This window comes from Centruroides vittatus, unplaced genomic scaffold, assembly GCF_030686945.1.
Source record: "Centruroides vittatus isolate TY-2023 unplaced genomic scaffold, ASM3068694v2 contig_134, whole genome shotgun sequence".
NCBI lineage: Eukaryota > Metazoa > Arthropoda > Arachnida > Scorpiones > Buthidae > Centruroides > Centruroides vittatus.
In genome coordinates, this window is record NW_027120852.1 from 266296 (window position 1) to 282196 (window position 15901).

Here is a 15901-nt window from a genome sequence, read left to right on the forward strand (position 1 = left end):
ACGTAGAACGTTACAGCTTTCGTCGTCGGGGTGGTCGAGGAAGAGACAAAGGACACGAACTGAAAGGGTTTAGGAATGCCGATCATAAAGAGCAGCAAGGAGACGGCATGTCCTATCATCGCATGCAATACAAGGGAGATCCACCGATGGATCACTCCGACAAGCAACACAGGCGCCAGTACTACTACCGACCCCGAAATCACCCCGATAAACGTCATCACGACGACTTCCACGATTATTATCGTAAACCGTAAACTGTACACGCCGACTTAAATATGGTGTATATTAAAGTTTTTTGAGTAAATATTGCTTCTACTTTTTAATAAATAATTGCAGAAAGAAGCTAATTAATGGGTTCGAATTTAAACCCATCAATTAGAATCTCTACCCTGTGGCTTACGGGGTGAGAATTGTGTGCTGCGTTCTAATTAACCATTAGGAGTTTCAAACATTCGAATTCCTAATCTGAGCTGTAAGAGGATTAATACGGGACCTTCCCTGTATTAATCCTCTTACTGCTCGTCGTGATACTATCATACATACAAATATATACACCTAGTCAGCAACAATATAGTCTTTCAGCAATTCGTGCTACACTAATACATTTAAAACGATAAACCTGTATGTAGAACATCTATTTAAATACACTATATACAGGTTTTTATATAAAAAAAAGGGGGTAATAATAATAAAATACACGTAAAGGTAGGCACGAAAGGGATTAAACAGTCGCCTAAATAAACACTGCGTAAGAAACACCAATAAAATTCTCCCAATTAATAACTGCCAGAACGTTTCGTAGAATAACACCTTTTCTTTAAAAGAACAGAAAAAACTCACACCCGAAAAATCCCACTCCACATTTCCGTTTTTTAACGGAAATGACGTAAATCACGTCATCTCGACTTCTCAAAGAACGCCACAAATTGCGAAACGTTCGAATGTCGTATTAATCCAACACCAGGAAGGGAAAACAGGTTTTTCGAACCGACACTTTTATATGGGGATTCCAAATAAATTTATCTCCCAAAGGGGGGGGAAGAAACGTGAAATCACGTGATTATTTTTAATCATATCCGCGTTTCACGCGCGGTGACTGGCAGAATGTACAGTACAGTGATGTTTATCGCGGCGGTGTTAGTCCGTATTGTTGCCCGGACATATTTGGACTTATCAATTAACGATACTTCATACAAACGATGTACACGCCAGATTCGAGGAGTTTAATAAATACGGGGGTCGATGTACGGAATCTCTATCTCAGAAGGGGGAATGTTTCGGTGGAGTGGCCAGACAGATGTCAAAGGTAATGTCGTCTTTTCGTGTATTTAAATATCAGTCTCGAGATTTTAAGTTTATTATTAACAAATATTACGAATTTTTCCTTTTATACGCATATAAAATTACTTCTGTATTTAAAAATACAAGTGATTAATAAAATATTATTCTTGCTATCGATAAATTTACTATCGAAACTTTATCTGAAAGTTTAAAGGTTAATTTCGATCCTTGACAGACCTTCTCAATGATCCTACACGAGTTTTTGGAACTTTCTTTTACTCGGGGATAACTTTTCCACACAAGAATCGTCGTCAATTGAACTTTTGTAACTCCTATAAAATTTACACAGCCTTATAACACTACTAAATACACTTAAGTGGCACGTGAAAGCACACTATTCTACGTTGCCAGAGGCATAGAAAGTTAATTTATTGTTCAATTTTATTCAATTACTAGCTGTTACCCGTGGCTTTGCCCGCGAGGGTTTTGCAATTTGATAGACAAAGCCTTCAGTTCAGCCCCAAATATATAAAATTACTTGCGTTACACACACCCATTATTACCGAGAATCTTCTAATGCAATCGAACGTTTTCAATTTGATCGATTTTCTAGTACGTTTGCAATCGTTCTATAATCGAACAAGTATGTAGTAACAAATTCGAATTTAAAACGGTTCGAACATTTGGTTAAAAAGTCACACGTACTGTACATATTGTACGTTTGGAAATTAAGTTATTACTACCAGAAACAAAAAATCGCATCTAGAATAGTACAGTAGAAGCCGTCCTTCGGGTTAAGACTTAATGCTCTCTCTCTCCCCCACGGGGGAATTTCGAAAAATCCCTTCTTAGTGTGACATACCCTGTGTACCAAACTTCACCTCTTTAGGTTTAACGGTTTGCTCTGGGCAGTGATGAATCAGTCAATCAGTCAGGACAAGTAATTTTATATATTTAGATTTAAATACACTTTTCAACAGATATTTATTTTAAAAAATCGAAACATCACCCCTTCGCTTTACAACTACTATGCATTGTTATACAATAGGCCACGATCTGCAATAAATAAATCAAGTCAGAGATATATTTAATATATGATTCGTATCCGTTAAGGTTATAAATATATATATATATATATACAATAAAACCTGTGTAAACCGGACTGGTACGGTACCGAATATTTTCTCCGGTTTGGTAGGTTTTTTTAAAGACAGAAAATCGCTGCATTACTAAGAATTTTTCTGGTTTAGGCAAGTTTCCGTTTGATTAAGGTTCCGTTTTGGACAGGTTTTACTGTATTATTAAAAAATAAAATGTTAAAGAACTCGTTGTGCGTTATATAATTATATAGCGTTAGAAAATACTAATATTTAAACCTTTATAAACGTTTTGTTCGCGGCCTTATGGATAAATAAATTGTTAAATTACTTCGATATCGTCCTAATTGGGTCGAACCCGGTTTAGCTTCGGACGGAGTTTTGCAAGGTTTATTAAATATTGCCTAAATGGATTAATCGGTCTTTATACCCGTATGCAATTTAGTATAATGGATCTGTATTCGCTTACAATATGATTTATGTCCATTGTATTTCGTGTTAATAAAGGTTATGCGAGTTAACAATATAGAGTAGAGAATGTTACATTATTCCAAAATTTAAAAAATTCGTGACTATCGATTGCTTGTCTTCCTCTTCCCGTGTGAGAGGGAGATCTAATTTATTTGTCTTTATCGAAATGCATAAATAAATTGAAAGCGCTATTGTCCGCATTCCGCTTCGCCGCTATAAATGCACTTTTTGAGATCCAATTGTTATATATTTGCAAATTCACCGTTCTGCGAAGACGTGGAATACGATAAAATAATTGTTGAGAGCCTTTAACATTCTCTGTGTGCCAATTCAACTCGCATCCTTCTATGTCAACAAGGTAAAACTTCCTCGTGTTATTTTATATGAAAGATCGTCATTTCGAGTCTATCGAATTGTTCCATTCGTTGGATATTTAATATAGTAGAATGGTAATTTTAATTCGTTTTCACCAGTTCGAAACAATATAGAGAATTTGTTATTTGGTTTTTCCAAATATAAGTAGTGTTTTTAATCGTTAATATAGTAAATATTTACTCGGAAACAAAGTAAACGGAAAGCTCGTATTGTTACAATAGGAAATGCCGTCTAGCGTATCGATGATTTTATTTATATTTACTTTCATTTGAATACTATCGAGTCGTATCGTATACACACACGTGTCGAAGTACACAATAATCGATGAGTAATCTGTGTGTTTCATACAACTCGATAACACGTCAACCATCGATCCTGTGTTAATTTAGTATATCCTACTAAAATTATAAGCCAATTAAATTTCCATTGAAAAATCTCGTTACTAACGATAAATGTTTCTTCGATCCATCCCATTTATCCGTATATAACGTTTTTTATTATGGCTGTATTATTGCCGGGTTATCTAGTTCACTACGAATAGTTGTTCACTATGTTAAGCACAAAGAAGAAATTAACTGTAGATTAATGATTGAAATAGTATTTAAAAACTAAAAACAGGATTAAATTTCCGTTTCCTATTTTTAGAGGATTTGGAATTTCCGTATCCAGTTTCATTTCTCCTTTACAAATATTTGGACGTTTTTATTGCTTAATTAGACGTTATCTAATATTAGTGAAGTTACGAGTTCTGCAAATCGTCAAACTTTTTCTCAACTGGAAAAAATCTGTCGTTAATCACCATAAACACGTTTTAATACATTTATACTATATCCAGGAGAAGTATTGGCTTTTCTCCTAATAAGTGCGTACAAAATAGTTATGGGGAGAGGAGAAGGAAAGAAGGAGAACGAGAAGATAAAAAGAGAGAAAGAAAGGATCCCTGTGAGCGGCGTACGTAGGCTAAGGTTACTACTCCCTACACGTTTAATAATGGCGTGCAGTTTTTTAGGCTGCCAGGTCGTGGGTCTAAAAGAAAATCTGAGTTATGGCTCACACAATTAAGTAGTGCAGCTAGATAAAAGGTAGACAGAGTAAAGTTTAAAACTACAGCGAAGGTTTAAATCTAATACTAAAATTAATACAAAATCTAAACTAGAAACCCTATAGGAAACAGAATAACATAACCGAAATAACCAGGAGAAACAGCTTAAAAAACTGATAACTTAAAGTAAACCTATTACTAAACGAGAATGTTGACAAGGACAGATAAGAACGTGCCATTATCTGAGTTGTTGTCCTTCTCAGCGTACAAACACAAACACACTAACCTCACTCGGCCACCCTATTGTGGGCCTAGCCGAATCCATAACGGGCTTGCTAAAAGAGGCCCTCTTAGTGCCCACAGGACGGAAAGAGTATAAAAAAAAACACTAATACAAACATAAACGCACAAATACAAACAGAAACATATTAATACAAACGCACACGCCTGATTCACGACACAGTTTACAGTCGATGCGTAATACAACTCCCAGTAATCACTCTTATAAAAATGCTTAAACTTTTAAGATTTCTGGCTTTATAATGAGTTCATCAAAATTTTAATTTACTTCTCTTTTCTTTCGTTTCAAAATTCACTTTTAAATCGTTAATGAGACCCAACGATCTTCGTTTGTGTTTCCATCAAATCTTTACTCGGAATTTCTCACTAAATTCGTTACGTATTTCTTAATTTAAACTACATAAATAGATCGAAATTATTTTATTTGAAGTCCGAAATCATTAACCACCGTTTTACTTTTTTGTTTCTCAATCGAAATTAAAAAAGATACCGTAATGATTAGGTCGGTTGCATTTTGCTTTCGCCGCCATGATGAAGGTTGATACCTTTTCGCGTCATTTGACTGAGAAATTATAGCGGGGGAACTTGCCGTTGCCGAAAACAGATTAAAATATTTTATTTTGCATTTACTTTTTATTTCTTACAACAATATTATGATATATAAAATATTTTTACTTTCCTCATTCGCAAATAAACATGTACGGTTACGAGGGAGAAATTTGTTTACCGGAAAAGGAGCCATTTCAATTATGTTTACGGTGAAACCTGGGTAAACAGGACTCGCACGGAACCGAATATTTTTCTCGGTTTGGCAGGTTTCCGTTTTGAACAGGTTTTACCGTATATAATCTCTAATTTGCTTAAAGTAAATAATATACAGTAGAAAGTCCGTCAATCGGGTCACGATATTCAGAGTAAAGAAAAAAAAAAAAAAAAAAAAAAAAAAAAAATGACGAACAAATGAATCTCGAACGATTTACTTACGTGCGGTGACAAAATGTAGTCATTGTGACTCAACGAGCTAGAATGTACAGTACTACATAGAGTGGCGCCTGAAGTGATGCCCTGTTTGAGAAAAATTGAATACACGTCCGCCATTTTCCTTTTAGTCAAGGGGGAGTGGTATCTGTGTTGTGTAAAGGCAACGAGCTAAAATATTCTAATTCGTTGATAGCATCCGTCGTTGCCACCAAGAACGCTGTAACCATAGTCACAGCCACTCTATGTACTATATTCTAGTTTGTTGTTGTGACAAATGTACCAGTTTCGGTTTTAATTACATTAATGTTACATGTAGTTATTCTAATTACGCGAACTTTTATTCTCTAGTTAAATTAATTATAAATGTGCACTGTCAAATAAATAAAAGAAAAAAATCCAGCAACGAGTTGCATAACTTTTCCGACGGAAACACTAAGATGTATTAGCACAAAATTAAAATTGTGTATGGCGCCGTCTGTCACGAGATTTTGTTAGAAAATAACTTTTATATTATTAATTATTATAAAATGAATTTTATATAAAAATGTACATGCTAATAACGAGTAAAATCTTCGTTAAGTCCGACTCCACTCAAGATAAGGGACAGTCCACAAATGGCGTCCACACTGGAAAAGGGAGTTACGTTCGTTAAGTTATGGCAACGCAACACTTAGGGATGCCTCCCGGAAAGTCTTTTAAGGGAAACTGGCCACAATTTAGTTGTTACAGACGTGGAAAAACCCGGAAAAATCCACAGAGCTAGCCCGTCCGAGCGAGGCGCGAACCCACAACCAAATCCCCAGCGTTTAGGGTACGAAGACCACTTGGCAACTGATCACTCGCGACTTAAGTGTATTTAGTAGCGTTATAAAGCTGTGTTCGTTTATAGGAGTTACAAAAGTTCAATTGGCATGGAAGGAGTTATGACAAGTCGGACAAAGGGGAGAGGAGGAGGAATTGAACTTCAATAGACATCCGTTTTATTTCATTAAATTTTATACACTTTTTGCATTTTATTATTAGTAAAGTGATAAAGGTTTCGAGGGGAGTCGAGTTTTGTCGAACGTCCGAAGAGGGAAGCGGAAGTCAAAATTTCAAGAAAAATGCGGACGTAATTTATGGACAACTGCTAAGACACGCGACTCTCTCTATCTCTCCACTCCTCGAATTTTAACCACCAAAATTTAATACTACCGATGTTCCTTATATACAAGTTACCGTGCCAAATTTTATCTCGCTCCGAGATATTAAACGAAATAGACGCTAAAACACACACACGCACACACACACGTCCATGGAATTTTTTTTCTGTTTTATTTATTACTTTCTTGGGTTCGGGAAGTTTCAAAACGTGTAGATTTACGAAAACCCGAAAGAAATACGGCACGGTTCTAATACTTCCCGTGTTATAAAGTGTACATAAAGGAAAAAGCCGAGAAAGTAAAATACAGTATTGTAAATGTCAATTGTATTATTCGTGTTTTTTGATTATCGGAGTGTACTTTCAGTATCCTCATCTTTGGTTTACAGGAATTTCTACCGTATTTTAATTGTTTACTTGTTCGTAACTGTGTAACCCCTCACGTAACCGTGATAAATATAAAATCCACCAATTAGGGTTTGAAAATAAATAAAAATAGGCCTAATTAAGAAGTTCGCCATTTTTCGTTTTTCTTGAGTAAGTTATTCGTCGAGACGATTAATTTAATTTTATTTGTATTCTGTAATTATAAAATTTAGTGGTGTTTCTATTTGTAATCAATGGAGATTTTAATGAGGGTTGTTGAATGGAAGAGTGATTTGTGCGTTACGCTTATCAAATAATTAAAAGAAAGTATAGGATTTACTATACTTTTCCTAATTTAAGACTTAACGTGTTACATAAACATTTCTCAACTTCAATTCAAAGAACTAAAACTATTTTAAGAAAATTGATGCTCTGTCTGTATTACACAATCTTTTCTTTCTCCATTTGCTACAGATTTGTCGCTAGTATCGAATATACCAGTTGTCTATGTTATGTAGTTCAAACACGTAAGAGCCATTAGTATGAATTCGCTGCCAACTGTTGGAATATCGATCGTAATCGGTGAAATTCTAACTCGTTGCACAACGCTGTTAATCGAGCAATGTTAAGATAGCATTTTCATTTTTTCTCGTCAATCCTTTAATAGAATTTAAATCGAGAATAAATTTGTCGACTTTTAATAAAATACGCTCCTATTGTTATAAATTATGACGAGTCGTCTCGTTACTTTCCCGACTCTAATACATAGGCCTAAAATAGGGAATGTATGGCCGTGGGTCAACAAATGACCTTCCAGAATTTTACATTTTTGGACCGAGGAAAGCTTGAATCGTGGAGAAATACAAAACAAAATTCGGGGGTAATTCCTGTATGTATGCATATTAATGTTATTTACCCTTATAAAACTCAACTCTACCTTCGAAATAAATTTTTTTTTGTCATTTCATACTAATTAAAAATATAAAAAGGATTTTTAATAAAATATCATAACAGATGGCGCCACACACGCAGTTTTAAATGTCGCCGGGAAAGTTAAGCAGTTCGTTGCTACATTTTTTTTTTTGTAATATAATTAGTTTTCAAAAAGTAATCTTCATTAATTCACATTTTGTTTTACCTCCAAAACGGCGCGTGTCCTATTTCGGTGTCGTCATAGCGGATAGCTAGACTTTTTAAAAGGAAATTTTGAGGAAAATGTCAAGAATTCAAATTACAAATTGTGAAAATCACACAAGAAATTACTACTTATTATGTCTTTCGTAAAATATGTCAAGAGCGTTTCTTTCAGGTTAGTGGTTAAATGTAATCGAAGAATTTAGGTAAACATTTCAAGAAATCGTCAAAAATAAATTTAGTAATAAGACAAAAATCTAGTCATTGTTGGAAAATAATTACAAACATTCTTATTCAGCTGCAATTTTCTTAAATTGCAGCTCAATAAGAACCTATAAATTCCCACTATAGTCGGTTTGCTGTCTGTCATTCCTTAATATCAAGAAAGGAGTTAGAAGGATGAAATCTGAGACCACGAGTGAAAACTTTAAGGGCAGGAGGCCCGGATTAACTGTATAAAAACTTCAAATTTGTGCTTACAAGTCTCGTTATTTCAATTCAAAAATTTGAATTGAAAATTAGAAGAAAGAAGATGGTAAAAATGGCTACATAAATTGTATCGCAATTATTCTGGTCCCGTCCCTGGTCATCCGGCCACCCCATTGTGGACCTAGCTAAACCTACGATTGTATAAAGGGCTCACGGGGAGGAAAAGAGTTAAAACAGCAATAAAAAGTTAATTAAAACGATTATGGTTATGAGCACTTCTTAGAGCCAACAGAGAAAAAAGGAAAAGATATCGCGTGAAGTTGTCCAATCACAGAACATAGATCATTGCATAAGCCCATACCCGTTTGAAGGCCGGTCGAGACGGTTAAAGTATCCACCTGTGGCTCTGGGACCCAGCATCGAATTCAACCGAATAAAACATAATATTTCGCGAGTGTTCCTGTAAATAATATATCCATCCATATGCCGGGAGTGGAAAGAATACTTTACGCGCTAACGGTCGTAGAATGTTATCCCAAAATATTACTGATATTTCAAGCAGGACATTAGACTCGCTATCCACCATGTTTTCAAAAGCTTTTGAAAACATGACGGATAGCGAGAAGACGCCAATAACACGCGTCATAGTTTGTTCGTAACACTAGACCCAGCGCTGCTGTTGGTTGCAATACTAGATTTTAGATTAAATACACACCGCTGAGGCTTGCAAACCAATCTCAGACTTTGTAGCAGACGATCAATGGATTTTCTATGGAAAGTGTATATTTAAATCTCATGGAGTTTTCTAGTAAATAAAATCAATCATTTAAATTTTTTCGGGGGCTTACAGAGCCCAAACCTCCAATTGTATGGGCTGGTTGAACTACCAGACAGGTATTCGTAGCTTACATTTTGGCAGCCGAATTCTCGAATTTTTCGTTGGTGCACGGTTTAATATTTTTGTAATTTAGCTCTTAGGCTAGTTCCCAAAAGAAGACCCTCCGTAAGGGTTCAAGCTTCGGGGTTCCAAACACGTAGGTCTAGCAGTAGTCTACATTTTTAGAAGCTTGAATTGTTACCGTATCAAACAACAGGACCGTCGAGAGGGGGCGAGCTAGGAATTTTCTGGGCCCGGAGAAAATTAGAAGGCTCGCAGAGGTTCCCGCTTCTTTACAATTAAAGTTACTTTACTAACAGAAAGAACTTTTAAGACTGCTTTTTATTAATAAAAAAAAAACAAACGTACTACGTATTTCATTTTTTAAAAAGAGGCAAAAGAGTCCCGCCCGCCTTACTCGGGGCTTTCATACAAGCTCCCGTTGGCCCTAACAAACGATGAGAAATACACGTTTTCTTAATCCTCTGATTGATGGCAAGCGCCGGCTACCGGCTGTAGTTTGCACTAGAAAAAACGCTGAAATTAGTAGTTACGCAGACCACGCGCTTATTAAAACAAACGAAGGTGTGTATAACCCGAAAACTAAAAGAATATCGTAATAAAATATATAAAAAAATACAATGTTTTAAGATATAGCGAAAGAAATAGAAACTAATGGTATTTTCGATCGAACTTTTCTTGTTCTTTCGCGTTTTATCATCGTCTAGTCTATTTATCAACTAGATCAGATTTTAGTTCCCCGAATAAGTAATTATTTAAATATTATCAACCACTTTACGACTGTAACGTTAGCATCTAAATATTCCGCTGTACTGGACAAATACGTATAAAGTGAACCAGCTGCACTGGGGGGAAATCTCGCAAACTAAAGCCCGATTCCCTCCAGAGTTACGTTTCATTACCGTCTGTTTACGTACCCGTATCAGTCAAATGCCTTCCCACCTAAATAAGGGTACGCGTTTAAATGGGAAGTACACCGTACGTTAGTTCACGCAACCAATGAAACACGCCGCTCACCGTTTGAAAATTACAAGATAACCAATCAGGAACTAGAACAACATTTTAAAACTAAAATCGTAACGGTAATTAAATGGAAATGTGCCTCGTACTTGCATTTTTTCTCGTTGTTTTATTTACCTCTGTACTCTGGTATAGATTTATTTAGTAAACTCGGGTTTCCGAAATACGTTACACCGAGGGCGGTAAAATCGAAAATAAGCAGAATTTCAAATCTTTCTGTCTTCATATCAGAGAAAATCCTCGAATATAATGTAATATAATGCTGCCAAGAGATTTTTTATTCTTTTATTGGATTAAATGAATAATACCGCACTACGATTTATTAAAATATTTTATTTTTATTACATAATAGGTAAGAGAAATTCGCGAAACGAACGACAACGTTATCTTTCTAAATGCTGGCGATTATTATCAAGGTACCTTTATGTATACCGTTCATAAATGGAAAATAGTAGCAGATTTTATGAACCGATTGGGGCACGATGCTATGGTAAGTAAGCGTATTTTTGTACGGAATACAACTATAAATACAAATACTCGGTCCCGGTGCCAATTAGATACCGTGGCTAGCGCTGAATAGCGTTATGTCATTCCAATACATTCATCAAATTTTCGGTTTCTCCATCTTAATAACAGTATTGCTTAACTAAATCGTGGGCCAACTTGCAAAGAGGTTTATTAAATAATTAATTTAAATCCCTCTAGGCTCTGGGAAATCACGAATTTGATGACGGAGTCGAAGGACTATTACCGTTTTTGGAAAACGTGAAGTTTCCAGTTCTCGGATGTAATATCGATGTCAGCAAAGTACCCTCTTTAAAAGGAAAAATACTTTCATCGATCGAACGTGACGTAGGAGGTCAGAAAATAGGGATTATCGGTTACGTAACGCCAGAAACTTCCTTTTTAGCTCGTCCCGGTAACGTGTCGTTTAAGACCGAAAGCGACTGTCTGAAAGAACAGGCGGAACAATTAAACAGTAAGGGAATTAAAATTATCGTCGCACTCGGTCATTCCGGATTTAGGAGGGATCTCGAAATTGCTAGAAGTACACCTTATCTGGATGTCGTAGTGGGAGGACACACCGATACCTTTTTGTATACAGGTTTGAATTTTTTAGCTTATTTTCGTAGTATGCCTAATAATGTATGCGTTTCTGAAATATTGCTGTTGTATTTATTCTAGGAAATCCTCCTTCGATCGAGAAACCTCAAGGTAAATATCCGGTCGTGATCGATAAAGACGACGGAAGTAAGACTCTGGTAGTTCAAGATTATACCTATGGAAAATATTTAGGATTTCTTCAAGTGAAATTTACGGACGTTGGAAAAGTTCAAAGTTGGACGGGAAATCCTATTCTTTTAGACGAAAAAGTCGAAGAAGGTCAGTGTTTATCTTAAGAATTTCCTCTGTAATTCTTCAACCTGTAAGATATTACAATCGAAGATCAAATATAAAATTTAAATCATTACACAAAATGGTCAATGTTGCCTATGGTTCCAAAATGGCTGCTCGTCTCCGATTCCAGCAAATAGAAGAGAGGAAACAGTGGGAACGCACGTTCTAACCTAACCTATTCTAATAATTTTGTTGGTAATAATTATGGTAATTTATTAGAATAGGTTAGGTTAGAACGTGCGTTCCCGCTGTTTCCTTTCTTCTATTTGCTGGAATCAGAGACGAGCCGCCATTTTGGAACCATAGGCAACATTAACCCAAAAATGTTCTTCATAGGTACAAAAACAATTAAAAACTCTTACACGGATACATTTCCACGAATGTTTTAATTGTATTACGGTGAATTTCTTTGTAAATAGGTTTGAAATTTATTTACGTTTTAGATCCTTTAATACAAAACGCCTTGAAGCCTTACGTTGACGAAGTGGAAAAAATGTCGAAAGAAGTGGTAGGAAAATCGCGAGTATTGCTTCTCGGCGAACGAAGTACTTGCAGAATGAGAGAATGCAACATGGGCAACATGTTAACCGATGCCGTGGTCAGCGAATTGACGAAAATGCCAAGAGACGGAGGTGGACTTCGGTTAGTGTCGCTCTTTGGAATTCGGGAGGAATTCGCTCTTCCATCGACGAAAGATCGCCGACGGTAGGTTTATCGTTAGACCGTTTCTTCCTTTCATTCTCGAAAATCTTTTAACCACACAATTCTAAACGTACACGTTTGAAGTCCCGTTTTATATTTTATACAGGAAACATTACAATGGAAGATCTGATGAACGTTATTCCCTTCGCTTGCATTTTCATAATAGTTGAACTGAAAGGAAGCGATCTGATCGCAGCTATGGAAGAAGCTGTCGAAAATTATGACGTAACGGGCATTGACCCTCCCGGGGCGTTCTTACAAGTTTCTGGTAAATTAATTTACAGATTTTACATTAAAGTTGGATATAATTTTTTAATCACCATTTCTTTAGAAAATTATATATTTTATACGAGTTAATTTACTAATTTAAATCGACGGTTACGGCATAGTTTTTATTATCTTAGGAATGAAGATCCATTATAATATGAAGAAAAACCCGGGAAAACGAGTGGAAAGAATGGCGATTAAATGCTCTAACTGTAGAATTCCGAAATATTTTCCTCTAAATACCACTTCTTACTATAAAGTTGCAATTCCAGACTTCATTTACAATAATGGCGACGGATTTAAAACTTTTGCGGAAAAGTCCACGTCTGTTATTAGTACAGGTAAGGTTTTACGACAGAAATTTATAAATATTATCGTTTTTCTTTGTTTCGTTAACCAGACCGGAGACAGAGAACTCTTTTCGCCACGGCTCCACCCGGTTTCGGAGGGATCCGGTAATGTTAAGTGTTGTAGTGCGGGTTGCATTAAGTGTATATATTCAATAAACACGTGCATATATTCAACAAATAAATGTTTTTACCGAACAATATACTTCGAAATTTACGACGGAAGAAGTAAACTTATACAATTTCATACTTTATCAGAACTCTCAAAAATCCATAAAGTTAATCCGTGTCTCTGTTAATTTATACAGTTCGTATACAAATGCTATACGCACGAAATCGCCAAGAAAGGAATCCTTTTAATCTTTCGCTGTGTAGCGGCTCCACAATTTAAACGATTAAACTAAACGAGGTGGTAGGTATTCGATAAAATACGACGATTTGTATTCGGCAAAGTGCAGGGTTATCAAAACAATGACGATGATAATTAACATCGTCCTTGGCAAGCGCGCACTCTTCTAAGAAATTGTTTTGAAAAACACAGCGGCTGTTCTTTAATTCGTAGAATACTTTAAAATATATATATATATATAATTTACTTATTAATTTATCTAAATATTTATTAAATGGAACAATTTATATTCAGGTTTTTAATATTCAATTTTAAAAGTTGGCAGTGTAAAATTACCTTACGCACCCGCGTATTTATTTTAAGTTATATCGAATGTAGCGGCTTATATTTTGTATTAAATGTGAACCAATTTAAATTTAGGTTTAGAGGACAGTGACGTTATTAAATCGTATTTACGAACTTCTTCTCCACTCGTCATCGGTGTAGAAGATAGAATAAGTTTCCAAGACGAAAACCTGTGTTTAAAGTCGACGAATTTTCAATCTTCCAACAGGAAAGTTAATATTTTATTAATTATTCTTTCGGTGGTTTATTCTTGTCTACGTTAGAATCGGTTAACTTTGAAAAAAACAGTCTCCCGCTCGCTTATCTTCTATCGTCTTTAGTATAGGCCCTATACTATATGTATTGTTTATGTTTTATATCTAACTGCCGATAAGATAAGCACTTAACCTAATAATAATTTACATCTTAATATTAAAAGATATAATAATAATATATTGTCGAATATCTTTCATTAAACTATACACAAAATGTATATATAATTACTCGTATTATAATGCTAAAATGTAAAATTACGTAGTCTTACCAACAGTAAAATATAAAATAATGATAATTGCATCTAATTATATATATTTATATTATATCCATTTACTTTTTCGTACGAATTTCATTTAGTACAAAGCGAATGTATTTAAGAAACCCAAAAAATTATAAATGTGATTTTAAAAAAACAGACAAATGACACGTATAATATAATAAATAACTGATGTATATTTTTTGTAAAATTTAAATTATAATATTTAATTTTAAATGCGTCATACTAGATGTAATTATTCTTAAATATCGGGAATAGAAATAGGAATTTGACACTCCCGAGCTCTTCGCCTTGTGCGGCCAAATCCTGGACAATATAACCTACTTTACTGTGTAAATTGTAGATATTTATGTAAATCGGTAATTTTAATATATTTGAAATAAAGAATTTGATTGTTTCTGCATGTTCTGTAACTTCTGTTTAAGTAATATAATAACCGTAGGAACGGCATCTTATAAATTTAAAGTAAAATTCCGCATTTGACATTTATTTAATTAAAAAATAACCATAAAAAAGTGTAAAGTGTGTGGTTGAAAATGGGTTTTGTTTTTCGACGTATTTATTTATTAACGAAGACGAAAAATTAATGAAATTTTTAAAAAATAAATACTTAACAGTTTAACAATTTAAAAGTTTAAACGAGCGAGCGTTTCGTAACCACGCCATCGGATGCGACTTAAAAGGTTGGGGAAGATTTAAAAAAGTGCATTTTAATGACGTTTAATTCAGTTATTTTGTCTATACAAGAATAGCCCGTTGACTAGTCGTCGTGTGACGCCATTATCCGGTAAGTGTCCGGGGAAGTTTCGTCTTCGCTGTCGCTGTCCTCGGCCATGCTGACACCGCTGTCGTCGCCGATAGAATTTAAAATCTCTTGAAAGTTAAGCTGAGCTTCCTGCATTATCAAGTGTTGCCAGAGGCTGACCACCAAAGGGTGATCCAACGGAAGTTTCTCCTCTTCCGTCAGGTAACGGATGGCTTCGACCGCGCAACTTCTGTACCCGATTAAGATCTTCCTCCAATCGTCGTCCGTGGACTCTGAATGGACTATGGACGCGGCCATTCAGAAGACATTCATCCTGCCAAAAAAATTAGGAAGCCATTAATAAATCAATAAAAATACACCAGTTATTTCCTCTTCTTCCAGCTTCACCTGTTCTTTGGCCCTCACCTGTCCCACGTGACTAGACAGATGCTTCGAATCGTTTCAAAGATTTAAGTAATATCAGCTGCTCTTAATATTAATTAAAATTTGCGTTATTCCCGTTTTTCGCCGTCGAGTTTAATTGTTTAATTAAAAAAATCCGTTAAAATTCGTTGCCGAGGAATCTCCAGTCGGAGTCTATAAAATGTGTGCGCCCCTCTATTGATGTAAATAACGTAAAGATCTGGTCTTTTACTTTATGTGTCGAGTATAACTTGTCTA

The 15901-nt window shown here is 35.2% G+C and overlaps 2 protein-coding genes across 2 annotated transcripts in view; one reads left to right on the forward strand and one right to left on the reverse strand.

The window, feature by feature from the left end:
- Positions 1-15901, reverse strand: part of LOC136990754 (HIG1 domain family member 1A, mitochondrial-like) — a 330009-nt gene that overhangs the window by 60562 nt on the left and 253546 nt on the right. The window lies entirely within an intron of this gene.
- Positions 1091-14285, forward strand: LOC136990766 (protein 5NUC-like). The gene is made up of 8 exons (XM_067289202.1): positions 1091-1306; positions 10888-11025; positions 11241-11640; positions 11721-11918; positions 12377-12631; positions 12742-12903; positions 13040-13243; positions 14019-14285. Exons 1-8 carry the CDS (start codon positions 1298-1300, stop codon positions 14204-14206), a joined length of 1554 nt encoding a protein of 517 aa, XP_067145303.1. The 5' UTR covers positions 1091-1297; the 3' UTR covers positions 14207-14285.